Raw genomic sequence first — 12,857 nt, 5'->3', positions numbered from 1 at the left:
ATGCTGGCCCTTACAATACCGGCAAGTAAACCAGCATCTAATCTGCACTGTTCTACATGTCCAGATTTATAGTGGTTCTCTCCTCGATCTATGGTTTTTCTATCGTCTAAGAAAAAGGACATAAGATTGGAAATTGATACGGCCATAGCTAACGTTAGTGCTTATGAGATGGTAAAATCGCGGGTTTTTTCTGGCGAATTAAATGGTATGCAAACATACAATCAAACATAATACAGTGAAACATAATCTTTAAAGTTTATTTGGGGCACAATGATCAGGCATAATAATCTTAATCACAAAGAAAATAATATTAAGGTTTATATAAACGAATAAATAAAACATTAACAAAAGATTTAAAAAAAAATCTCAGAGGCACGCATAAACAAAATTAGTTTCTAACATTTTTGGAAAAAACGAATGGACAATATTTCTCATGAGAAAGTGGATAAGTGTTCATACACAGCGCAGATCATAATGAGCGAGCGTGTTTTTTAAATAAAGTTTGAGGAAGCTTGATGATGACGTTGATCCGCGACCATGGTGTGCTGTAGTCCGTTTATAGCCTACCGTTAGCATTTTATATCTGACGGCTTTATTTAGGCTTCAAAATGTATACATTTTGGATTAACTTGTAAATATTATCTTGATAGACAAAACGTGTAAGGGTCACAACTCTTTGTTGAACACAGATCTTATTTTTTGCGATTTTCCAAAAGTCTATGGGGAAAATGCATAGCTTTTCGATCGAGGGAACCCATGCGCCGCTAACTTCCGTTTTGGCCTACAAAGTGACGTCATAACTTCGGCACTCTATTGTCATTTAACCGGAATAATGGCTTCATCGAGCACGGCATCAGACACACAAGGTAAATAATCTATCAGCTGCGGTTTATTGTGATTATATTATAAATATCTCTATATAGTTCTTCAACTATTTGTTTTACTTTCGTTTTCGCGTGAGTTTTTACTTCTCTTAATCGCGCACTCATCTACACGAATAAATAATAAAGCATTCATCTTTGTTATTATTTATATTTGAATGCAACTTTTCATCCATAAGATGACATTTTAAACGTCCTTATCTGCTTGACCTGACTTTAACAAACAACACAACTTCAAACGATTGCCATAATCGTCTACTTTACTAAATTATATATATATATATATATATATATATATATATATATATATATATATATATATATATATATATATACACACACACACACACACTATATGGCCAAACGTTTGTGGACACCATATCTGCTTGATGAACATTTGATTTCAAAAGCTTACCCCCTTGCTGTAATAACAGCTTCCACTCTTCTGGGAAGACTTTCCACTATACTGTATATAGTAAAATGGCTGCAGAGATTTGCTCTCATTCAGACACAGTAAAGCATTTCTTTATGGATCATTGGCATGCTGGAACAGATAAGGGCTCTCCCCAAACAGATGCCATACATTTGGAAGCATAGAAAGCCCAAGCATTACATAAAGAAACATTACGATTTTCTTTACTGGATTTTAAGGGAGTAACCAAATTAGTTAATTAGAATGTAATTATAAATATCTGTATATACAGAACTGTGCAAAAGTTTTAGGCACTTGGGAATAATGTTGCATATTTATGATGTCTTCAAAATAATGACATAAATAGTTTTAATTTATCACTTAATGTCATACAAAGTCTTTTTTTTTTTTTTTTAAAGTTTTTTTAAACATAAAAAAACTAAATCAATATTTGGTGTGACCACCTTTGCCTTTAAAACAGCCCCAATTCTTCTAGATACACCTGCACACAGTTGATCTTGGTTGTTGGTAGATCAGATGTTCCAAGCGTGTTGGATAATTCTCCACAGTTCTTCAATCTATTCAGACTGACTCGATGTAGAGTGGGGTCTCTGTGGGGGTCATGACATCTGTTGCAGGACTCCCTGTTCTTCTATCTATTTAGTCTCAATTGCTTCTGTCTCTTTATATAATCTCAGACTGACTCGATGTTCAGTTGGGGACTCTGTGGGGGTCATGACATCTGTTGCAGGACTCCCTGTTCTTCTATCTATTTAGTCTCAATTGCTTCTGTCTCTTTATATAATCTCAGACTGACTCGATGTTCAGTTGGGGACTCTGTGGGGGTCATGACATCTGTTGCAGGACTCCCTGTTCTTCTGTCTATTTAGTCTCAATTGCTTCTGTCTCTTTATATAATCTCAGACTGACTCAATGTTCAGTGGGGACTCTGTGGGGGTCATGACATCTGTTGCAGGACTCCCTGTTCTTCTATCTATTTAGTCTCAATTGCTTCTGTCTCTTTATATAATCTCAGACTGACTCAATGTTCAGTTGGGGACTCTGTGGGGGTCATGCCATCTGTTGCAGGACTCCCTGTTCTTCTATCTATTTAGTCTCAATTGCTTCTGTCTCTTTATATAATCTCAGACTGACTCAATGTTCAGTGGGGGACTCTGTGGGGGTCATGACATCTGTTGCAGGACTCCCTGTTCTTCTATCTATTTAGTCTCAATTGCTTCTGTCTCTTTATATAATCTCAGACTGACTCGATGTTCAGTTGGGGACTCTGTGGGGGTCATGACATCTGTTGCAGGACTCCCTGTTCTTCTATCTATTTAGTCTCAATTGCTTCTGTCTCTTTATATAATCTCAGACTGACTCGATGTTCAGTGGGGGACTCTGTGGGGGACATGACATCTGTTGCAGGACTCCCTGTTCTTCTGTCTATTTAGTCTCAATTGCTTCTGTCTCTTTATATAATCTCAGACTGACTCGATGTTCAGTGGGGTCTCTGTGGGGGTCATGACATCTGTTGCAGGACTCCCTGTTCTTCTATCTATTTAGTCTCAATTGCTTCTGTCTCTTTATATAATCTCAGACTGACTCAATGTTCAGTGGGGGACTCTGTGGGGGTCATGACATCTGTTGCAGGGCTCCCTGTTCTTCTATTCTAATCTTTCCTATTTGCAGAAGTAATGTTTGTGAGTTTAACATTTATATTTCCTATTGACACACTAAAGCTGAAGATATAAATAACCATCTTAAGACAAATGCTTTTGTGAAACATCTTATGTGCCTAAAACCTTTGCACAGTACTGTGTGTATATATATACATATATATTAGGGCTGTCAAATTACATGGTGTCCCGATTAATTAATCGCATATACAAATAGTTGCTGAGAAAGCCCCTCATTTAACAATAATTCAATATATAATGATTATACATATTTATATAATCATACATAGTTATCTTTAAATATAAAAAATGATATAGTCTCACTCTCTCTCACTGTGTCTCTCTCTCTCTCTCTCTCTCTCTCTCACTCTCTCTCTGTACGCATGAGCGGAGTGAGTGGGCGGAGCTATTGAGCGTGCGTGTGTGGCCGTTGTGTCAGGTACGAGTGATCTATCTTTTTTCTATCTTTCAATTTATTCTGTCTTTTTTTTTTGATTGTTCAGTTTTGTTTGGTTTTTGTTTTTTGCACTGAGGATTTTTGTTTGTGAAAAAAAAGCGGTTGTATTACCAGCACGTCAGCTCCCAGTAGTGTACTGGGGGCATGGCGCGCCCGGATGGCGAGATCTTTAATTCTTTGACACGGCGTCGTGGAGTTAAAATAGACTCGACTGCCAGTGTAGAAGAGTGCAGTTTAGCAGTGGGTGAAGTAAAAGGACACGAAAACATTTTGTCCGCATCCCGCATGAATAATGCTGTGGTTGTGTTTATGAAAACAATTGATTTAGCGAATCAGCTGGTAGAAAATGGGGTTGTGATCAATGGCATCTTTACCCCAGTACTTTCTCTTTCTACTCCTTCAAAGAGAGTAACTCTATCTAATGTACCACCCTTCATTTCAAATGAAGTTTTGTCCCGAATGTTGTCCCGCTATGGGAAGTTGGTGTCACCGATCAAGATGATTCCAATTGGGAGTAAATCTCCGCTATTGAAACACGTTGTATCGTTTAGGCGTTGTTTTTACATGATCCTACAAGACAACCTTGATGAATTAGATTTATCCTTGAATTTTCGTCATGAGGATTATAATTATGTCATCTTTGCCACTACGAACAATATGAAGTGTTTTGGGTGCGGTGGTATGGGGCATCTTGTCCGAGCCTGTCCAGGCAAAGTTGATAAGCCCAATAATAAACCCTTATCAGAGATTAATGTTGAAGATAAGGTACAGGATAATGAATTGCAGAATCATACTGCTGTGGCTACTGATGTTGATTGCCTGGACCCAGTTCAGTGCAGACATCGTGGGACAATTGTGGAAAATGTAGTGGACAATGGATCAACAGAGAAATCTGTCGAGGAACAGATTGTGGTTGGTGTCTTAGAGAGCGATCAGTCGGAAAGTGAAGCGCAAAATGATGCCAATATTGTAATGGCTGTTGAGCACTCTCCCGTTAATGATGGTGATAATCAGGATTTAACTGAGTATGATGACTGTACATTTAAAACACCACAGAAACGAAGAATACAGCAATGTCATATTGTCAAACAAGCGAAAAGAGGAGCTAAATATGACTTTAGCCAGACAGATACGGAGAGTGAAAGTGACTTTTCTGAATGCAGCATTACGTGTAGTTTACCGCAAAGTGGTTTTTCGAGTGAAAACTACTGCGTAGACGATATTAAGTCATTCTTAAAAGTGACAAATGCGAAGAAAGTGCGCATCGAAGAATATTTCCCAGATGTTATGCAATTCGTTGAGAAAGTAAAGTTGTTTAGGAGTGAAAGTTGCTTCACAAATCAGGAGGTTTTCGTTTGAAGAAAAATCCTTGCAAAGCTCAATACACAGCCAGAGAAAAATGTCAGCAGTAAAAATGCTTAAATTAAATTGTGTTGGGATTTTCTTTTTTCTGAGTTTGATGTTTTTTGCTTTCCTCATTTATGGGAGAAATAAAAATTGCTTCTTTATATATAAATGGGGCAAGAGATGTAAAAAAACGAATTCAATTATTTGAAATACTTAAACAGAAAAAAGTTGATGTTCTTTTTGTTCAAGAAACCCACAGTGATGAAAGAAATGCTGCTGATTGGGCAAGGGAGTATGATGGGTTATCCGTTTTAAGTCATTTGACCTCAATCAGTGGGGGAGTTGCTGTCTTATTTTCTAAGAGTCTCATACCATGTTCTTATCAAGTTGAAGAAATTTTAAAAGGTAGACTTTTAAAAATTAGAGCTCAGTTTGAAAATCGTTTTTTTTGTATTTGTTTGTGTATATGCCCCCACCAAAGCAATTGAAAGAATGAGTGTGTTGGATACTCTGAGTAACGTTTTAACAAATTGTAATTCAGAAGATGTACTAATTATTGGTGGTGATTTTAATTGTACTGAACATGTTATGGATCGGAATCATGTTGAACCTCACATGCCATCATGGAAGCGACTCATTGAAGTAATAAAAGCTCATGAGATCGTTGATGTGTGGAGGAATTTTAATAATTCTCAGAGACAATATACATGGGTTCATGCATATGACAATCTACTATCCCTTGCTAGATTGGATAGATTTTATGGTTTTAAACACCAGTTTAGTTTCTTTAGGAGTTGCTCCATTACTCCAGTCAGTTTTTCTGACCATAGTTTAATAATTTATTGTGCGATAAGCATTTTAAAGAGATTTTTAAAGAATTTTGGAATAATTTTAGATCCACAAAGTCTTCTTTCCAGTCCCTACAGCAATGGTGGGACCTTGCAAAGGCACAAATTAAGCAATTGTGTCAACAATATACTTTCAACGTCACAGGAGGCATAATTAGTACAATTAAAACATAAGAGAGAGAGTTATTGGATTTACAAGAAATTGTTGATGGTACTGGTGAGTCAACACTTTTCAAGAGATTTAAAGAAAAGAAAAGCTCTTTAGCCAACCTGATGGATACTGTTACGCAGGGAGCTCTAGTTAGGTCACGCGTCCAGAATGTAGAGTTAATGGACGCTTCTTCTAAATTTCTTTAATTTGGAGAAAAAAAACGGGCAAAAAAGGCTTATTCATGCCTTACGCTCAGATACTGGAGTATTGATGTTTGATCCTGTTGAATTTCGAAAGAGGGCAGTCAGTTTTTATGAAGTTTTGTATAAAAGTGAGCTCATGCATGGATTTACTGTTGATAATGTTTTTTTTGACAACTTGCCCCAGGTTTCTGATGAAGCTAATTTTGAACTTGGTAAGCCTGTAACTTTGAATGAATTGAATAAAGCTCTCCAAACTATGGAATGTGGCAAAGTTCCAGGAATTGATGGCCTACCAGTTGAGTTTTATAAAACTTTTTGGCCAGAGATAAGTCTAGATCTAGTAGAGGTGCTCAATGATAGTTTGGTTAAGGGACGACTACCATTGAGCTGTCGAAAGGCTATTCTTGCTCTTGCCGAAAAAGGGTGATTTGAATTAAATTAAAAATTGGAGACCAGTGAGTTTGTTGTGTAGCGACTATAAATTGCTTTCTAAAGTTCTGGCTAATAGATTAGGTGAAGTTTTAGAAAAAGTCATACATCCTGATCAGACTTACCGCATTCCAAAAAGACACATTTTTGATAATATTAGTTTTATTAGAGATTTTTTGGTCATCGGCAACAATCTTAACCTTGACTTTGGTATAGATCAAGAAAAGGCTTTTGACAGAATTGAACAATTATTTGTGGGATGTTTTAACATCTTTTGGTTTTAAGCCTAGTTTTGTTTCTATGATTAAAGCTTTATACTGTGACGTTGAAAGTTTATTGAAAATTAATGGGAATTTATGTGCTCCTTTTTAAAGTATATAGAGGTGTCAGACAAGGTTGTGCTCTATCAGGAATGTTGTACACTTTGGCAATAGAACCCCTTTTATGTAAGCTAAGAAATGTTTTAACTGGTGTATGTATTCCTAAGTACAAACATATATTTAAATTATCAGCATATGCTGACGATGTTGTTGTGCTTATTAATGGACAGAGAGACATTGATTTAATGCTGGAAACATTAAATGATTTTAAGAAAATCTCTGCTACAAAAGTAAACTGGTCTAAAAGTGAGGCTGTTTTGGTTGGTAATTGGTCAAATGGATTGCCAAAACTACCAGAAGGATTATTGTGGTCCAGAGAAGGTTTCAAGTACTTGGGTGTGTTTTTAGGAGACTCAATGTTTATGCAAAAATTTTTTGATGGAATTGTTGAAAACGTAAAAGGTCGCTTAGATAAATGGAAGTTTTTACTTCCAAAATTATCTTATAAAGGCCGTATACTGGTTATCAACAACCTAGCAGCATCTGCTTTATGGCATAAATTAGCCTGTGTTGATCCTCCACTAGATGTATTGTCAAAAATACAATCTATGTTAATTGACTTTTTTTGGAATAAGTTGTTTTGTACTTACCAAAAGAAAAAGGAGGACATGGACTTGTACATGTACAGAGCAGAACAGCTGCTTTTAGGGTTCAATTTGTGCAAAGATTTTTAACTGGCCCAATGGACTCAAGTTGGAAACATGTAGCATGTGCCACTTTACAGAGCTATAAAGGTCTAGGACTGGACAAATCTTTGTTTTGGATGAATCCACAGATGATGTCTTTATCCAATTTGCCAGTCTTTTATCGAAATGTATTTAAAGTCTGGACTCTGTTTATTGTACAAAGACTCAGTGCTACAAGTTCTCTACATTGGCTGTTAAAGGAACCCCTAATTCATGGATCACGCTTGGATATATCTTTTGATAGAACTTTCCCTGCATTGGAAGAGACTCTTGTGAAATCTGGAGTGACTACTCTTGGACACTTAATACAGCTGGCTGGTCCAAAACTTAATGATGTTGACTCAACAGTTGGACATTTGGGAATAAAATCAACCCGCATAGTCTCTAAATTACTTGAGAAGTGGAATTCTGTAACTACTTTGGAAGAAAGTAAATTGTTAGAAGAATATATGTTAGGATTAATTACTCCAAACTGTGATGATTATTTTCCTAATTTGTCTGTAGTACCTAATCTTGAAGATCATCGAGGTGTATTGTTACACTCTAACAATTTAATAATAATTGGTTCAATTCCGTCCTCTGGAAAATTGTTGTATGAAGGTTGTGTCATATCTTTAAATAAGAAGTCTTTAGATAATAGGAGTGATACTCCTTGGCATACTGTGCTTCGATTGGGGGAAGATAAGAGACCAGAGTGGAGAGCTCTATACAAATCCCCTTTACCTAAGAAAGTTGGGGACTTACAGTGGAGAATTCTACATGGTGCCATTGCAGTTAATGCTTTTTTGTCAGTCATAAATTCTGATGTCAGCAATGAGTGTCCTTTCTGTCCTCAAAGGGAAACTGTGTTTCATGCTTTTATGGAGTGTAATAGGTTGAAACCATTATTCAATGTTTTAGAGAGTATTTTTATTCGTTGTGAAGAAATATTCTCAATGGAAGTGTTTATTTGTGGGTTTAAATTCAATCGAAAGCATCGTTTCCAGTGCCAGTTGTTTAATTTTTTATTGGGTCTTACATTACAAGGAAAATTAAGGTTGAATGAGATGCAAATGAGAATTTAAAATTTGTTTTTTTTTATCCTTGTAAAATCTAGGATCTTAATTGACTTTCATTTTTATAAGAATATGAATGATCTTATTACATTTGAGATGATATGGTGTTATAAAGGGATTTTGTGTATAATTGTTGAAGATAATTTACGGTTTGAATACCTTTTAAGATGATTTTTTTTTAACTTTTTTAATGTAATATTTTAACAATTGTAATAAAGGGTTTTCAAATTAAATTCTCTCTCACTGTGTCTCACTCTCTCTCACTGTCTCGCACTGTGTCTCACTGTCTCTTGCTCTCTCTCACTGTCTCACGGTCTCTCACTGTCTCTCACTGTGTCTCACTGTCTCGCTCTCTCTCACTGTCTCGCTCTCTCTCACTGTCTCGCTCTCTCTCACTGTCTCTCGCTCTCTCTCGCTGTCTCTCGCTGTCTCTCATTGTCTGTCGCTGTCTCTCACTGTCTCTCGCTGTCTCTCGCTGTCTCTCGCTGTCACTCGCTGTCACTCGCTGTCACTCGCTGTGCCTATTGTCCTGTTCATTGTTAATGATTTATTGTACTGTCCCGTACTTTTTGCACATGTTTGCACGTGCACTTTATATAGGCCTAGGTATATATAGGTATTTTATATAGGTATGTTATTTAGTCTGTGTAGTCTCATGTGGTTCTGTGTTTGTCCTATGTTGTTTTTATGTAGCACCATGGTCCTGGAGGAACGTTGTCTCGTTTCACTGTGTACTGTACTAACTGTATATGGTTGAACGACAATAAAAACCAATTGACTTGACTATATATATATCTCTTTGTGATTAAAATAAAATAATATATCTATACATATTTAATTAAACATTTTTGAAGTTAAATGTAAATGTCTTATACTGAATGTAGTTCCTGCAGACATTTAGAGACACTTTATTTTAAATATTATCATCATCATCTCTTTCCTTTTTTCTTTATTATAGAAGTTGATGATATACATACATGGAAAAGAAGAAGAGGCAGTTTAGATTTGAATCAGCCAAATAGTAAGTATGCCCGAACATGCACTTAATTTATTAGTTGTCCATTTTCATCCAGATTCTTATTTAATACCTGCTGAAAAACGACATACATTCTATAATGGTTGTAATGTTTTCATTATGAATGGTTTGTATTGGTTTCCATTATAGATACAGTTTGGTTTCTAATGGTATCCACTAGACATAACAAGCCACCATGTGCACTTGCAGAATTTAATCTGAGTGTACGCAAAAATGAAACCCGACCCAAACAAGACTCCGAATTTAAGACCGAAATCTTTTACTATCTAATTACTTCTCATTGTAAGTAATAGGCTGTATTTTATGTAAGCATATAGGCAACATTCGTAACAGTACTGAAACTGTAAACATACACAGTTTTAATGAGGCACAGCAGCTCCTCAGTACACTAGAGCAGAACGGGACAAATGCATTGACTTACCGTATATGTGCTGAAACTTCACTTGGTGCAGAACAATCTGGAATACAATGAAACAATGCAACAGTCCCCTCTATGCAGCCTGAACTTATTCAGATCATTGAATCTTTGTGCCAACTGCGCTAGGAACAATCTAGATGCAGCGCAAAGAATGAAACAGAGTGCAGGTGGCTCAACGTTGTGTTTTTGAAAATGTGAATTTCTTTTAAAATTTACAATGTGTTTAAAATATGCCGGTCGTGTGTGAGATGCTGAAGAAAAAGCGAGATGTGGTGCAAATGTCAAAGACAATCGTCCAGCAGGTGTTTAAACAATGTGAAAACAGGACAGATGTGCGCAAAAACACATTCTGTGTGAACAGCCCCTTGTTCACGTGACAAGTTTCTCAAAGTTACCTCATAAAAAGACTTTTATTCCAGTTGACTGCAGGTACATTTACAGTGTATGTTTTCATGAATATCCCGATACTGTAGCCGACCGAACAAATTGTACTGAATCACAAATCGATTCAGACCGTTTCGCAAGAGCGTTTGGTCAATTCACTGAAAGAACCAACTCAAAATAATGATTAATTCACAAACTGGACATTGCTAGTTCTTTTAAACAAATACGGGACACATTTCATGATTGATGAAATATTCTGAGAGTAAATATTTCTCAGGTCAGTCGGAGCACTCACAGTGTGTACAGCTACAGGCGCCAATGATGCCACCAACAGAAGCCGACAATTACCTGTATAGAGACCCACTGGCACATCACACTTTACATTAAAACATTATATATAATTGACTTCATATGAATATATCTTGGGTGTATAGATTTTGTGTTAGTGGTGAATAAGTGCATAATGCAGATCAGCTCATCTCTTTCTTTTTACATGGTTCAGTGTCCTTGAGAAGAATGGTGCTGGTAGGAAGAACTGGAGCTGGTAAAAGTTCTTCAGCAAACACTATCCTGGGCAGAAGAGTCTTCAGAGCTGCTAAAGGAGGATCATCAGTTACTAAAGAGTGTTGGAAGGAGACCGGAGACGTTGCAGATCATCAGCTGGAACTGGTGGACTGTCCAGGACTCTTTGATACTTCACTCTCAGAGAAAGAGATGATAAAGGAGATCAGTAAATGTGTGAACATGACGGCACCAGGACCTCATGCCATCATCCTGGTCATTCAGCTGGGTCCATTCACAGAAGAAGAGAGACTCTCAGTGGAGAAGATCAGAGCCATATTTGGAGAAGAAGCAGATCAACACACCATCATCCTCTTCACTCACGGAGATGAACTCACACAAAGCATTGAAGAGACACTGGAAGAGGCAGGAGAAGACTTAAAAGAGCTTGTAGAATCATGTGGAGGACGGTATCACGTGTTTGACAACACAAAAATGCATGAGCGCAGTCAGGTGTTGGAGTTCCTGGATAAAGTCACTAACATGTTACAGATGAACGGGGATAAATATTACACCGGTGACGTGTTTCAGGGTGTGGAAAAAATGCTGAAGGAGAAAGAAGAAGAGCTAAAACACCAGTACAATCAGAAGATACTGGAATTAACAACTGTACATAATGAAGAAAAGTCTAAACTGGAGGAGATCATTCAGAAACTGAAAGAATCAGGGCAGGAGAAAGAACTGAAAATTAAAGATTTGGAAGAGCAAGTGAAAAAGAAAAACAGAAGTTATACAGAACATAAGCGCTTTTATAAGCAGAAATATAACAGTGCAAGACAGGAAGTGGAAGAAACACAAGTCAATGAAAACATCCCAAAGCAGATCAGAAATAAATTACGAAAGCTTTGTATCTGACATCATCTATAATCATGCACTTTGAAATGTCATAAATTGTCTGTATTCACTCCTCAGACATTTGACATGATGTACTGACTGACTATTGCTTTTCAAACTTACTCAAATCAGATATATGTGTTCAGGCGGTGTAGTAAATTTATGACTGATCTGCTTTTAGTTGCTTGTTTCTTCAGCATAAACTGGGAGGAAAAGGCAGGAAGCATGAAGAATGTGTTCTCTGCTTGGGTACATCTGTAGCATCTGGACCAATCAGACACACATTTATTCATCATTTAATGAGCCAACAGATGTCTCAAGACTGTAACCAGCATAGACTCCTTCAGGTCTGATCCCCCACTGGGCGTTATCAGCAAAAGAATGCAGAAAGAAGGCCGAGAAACCAAATAAAAATCAGTAACCCTTTGTACTGTTTACTGTTTTATGCATGCCTTATGACAGAACTACCAGAAAATGTACAATAATATTGCCATGTTTGGTATCAAATGAATCCTTGTGTGACACCGTGCAAAGTGGGATATTACAAGTTAGATAGCATGCATTGTATGCTCGCTATAATTAATCAGAGAATAAAGGGCATTAGGCTTACAGCTGGCCCCCAATCATGCAAATGATTCCGCTTCCAAACAAAGGAACATTTCCCGCTTCGAAATTGCACTTTTCTCATTGGTCAAGCCATACTCGAGAGGAGGGACCTCCATCACAAGTTAAAAGGCTCTCTTCCTCCTTGCTTCCTTCTCTCAAACCTCTCTCTCCCTTCGTTCCCCCGGACTCCCTCTGCTCCTGGTCGTGTTGGACCAGGACCACAGTCTAGGCGGCAGGCCTCAACACATCAGTCCATGTGTAACTACCTCAACCATAGAGTCAATGAACACCTCAGTTCATCATCATTTCTCCATTCAACACGGAAGAAATTCCGATTGCAACTGTAACACCATCGACTCAAGAACCATCAAGACGTTCTCCTGCGACTGCATCCAAGACAATTGCAAGTATCGTTCAAGTAATAACTGAACATAGGTTTAGTATAAGATATGAACCCCTTTGTAACAAAGGTGTTTTTAAATTAAGAAGC

General features: G+C 37.2%; 1 protein-coding gene across 2 annotated transcripts; it reads left to right on the top strand.

Moving 5' to 3' along the window:
* The first annotated feature begins 606 nt into the window (after window positions 1-606).
* LOC127647597 (GTPase IMAP family member 7) lies at window positions 607-12,584 on the top strand. 2 transcript variants are annotated; one of them, XM_052131954.1, is made up of 3 exons: window positions 607-866; window positions 9,487-9,549; window positions 10,869-12,584. In XM_052131954.1, the coding sequence occupies exons 1-3, from the start codon at window positions 833-835 to the stop codon at window positions 11,780-11,782; spliced, it is 1,011 nt and encodes a 336-aa protein (XP_051987914.1). In that variant the 5' UTR covers window positions 607-832; the 3' UTR covers window positions 11,783-12,584. The 2 variants fall into 2 exon arrangements, with proteins under 2 accessions (XP_051987914.1, XP_051987915.1); XM_052131955.1 differs by lacking the exon at window positions 607-866 and adding an exon at window positions 3,300-3,411.
* Window positions 12,585-12,857: the final 273 nt, after the last annotated feature.

Source organism: Xyrauchen texanus, chromosome 8 (genome assembly GCF_025860055.1).
Source record: "Xyrauchen texanus isolate HMW12.3.18 chromosome 8, RBS_HiC_50CHRs, whole genome shotgun sequence".
Classification (NCBI taxonomy): domain Eukaryota; kingdom Metazoa; phylum Chordata; class Actinopteri; order Cypriniformes; family Catostomidae; genus Xyrauchen; species Xyrauchen texanus.
The sequence above is the reverse complement of the archived record's forward strand: the minus strand, read 5'-3'. Positions and strand labels throughout refer to the sequence as shown.

Excerpts from the sequence above, each read along its gene's own strand:
- LOC127647597 (XM_052131954.1), top strand. The coding sequence starts at position 833 with ATGGCTTCATCGAGCACGGCATCAGACACACAAG. Across the intron at positions 867-9,486 it reads CACGGCATCAGACACACAAG|AAGTTGATGATATACATACA; the intron begins GTAAATAATCTA and ends TCTTTATTATAG. Across the intron at positions 9,550-10,868 it reads AGATTTGAATCAGCCAAATA|TGTCCTTGAGAAGAATGGTG; the intron begins GTAAGTATGCCC and ends TACATGGTTCAG.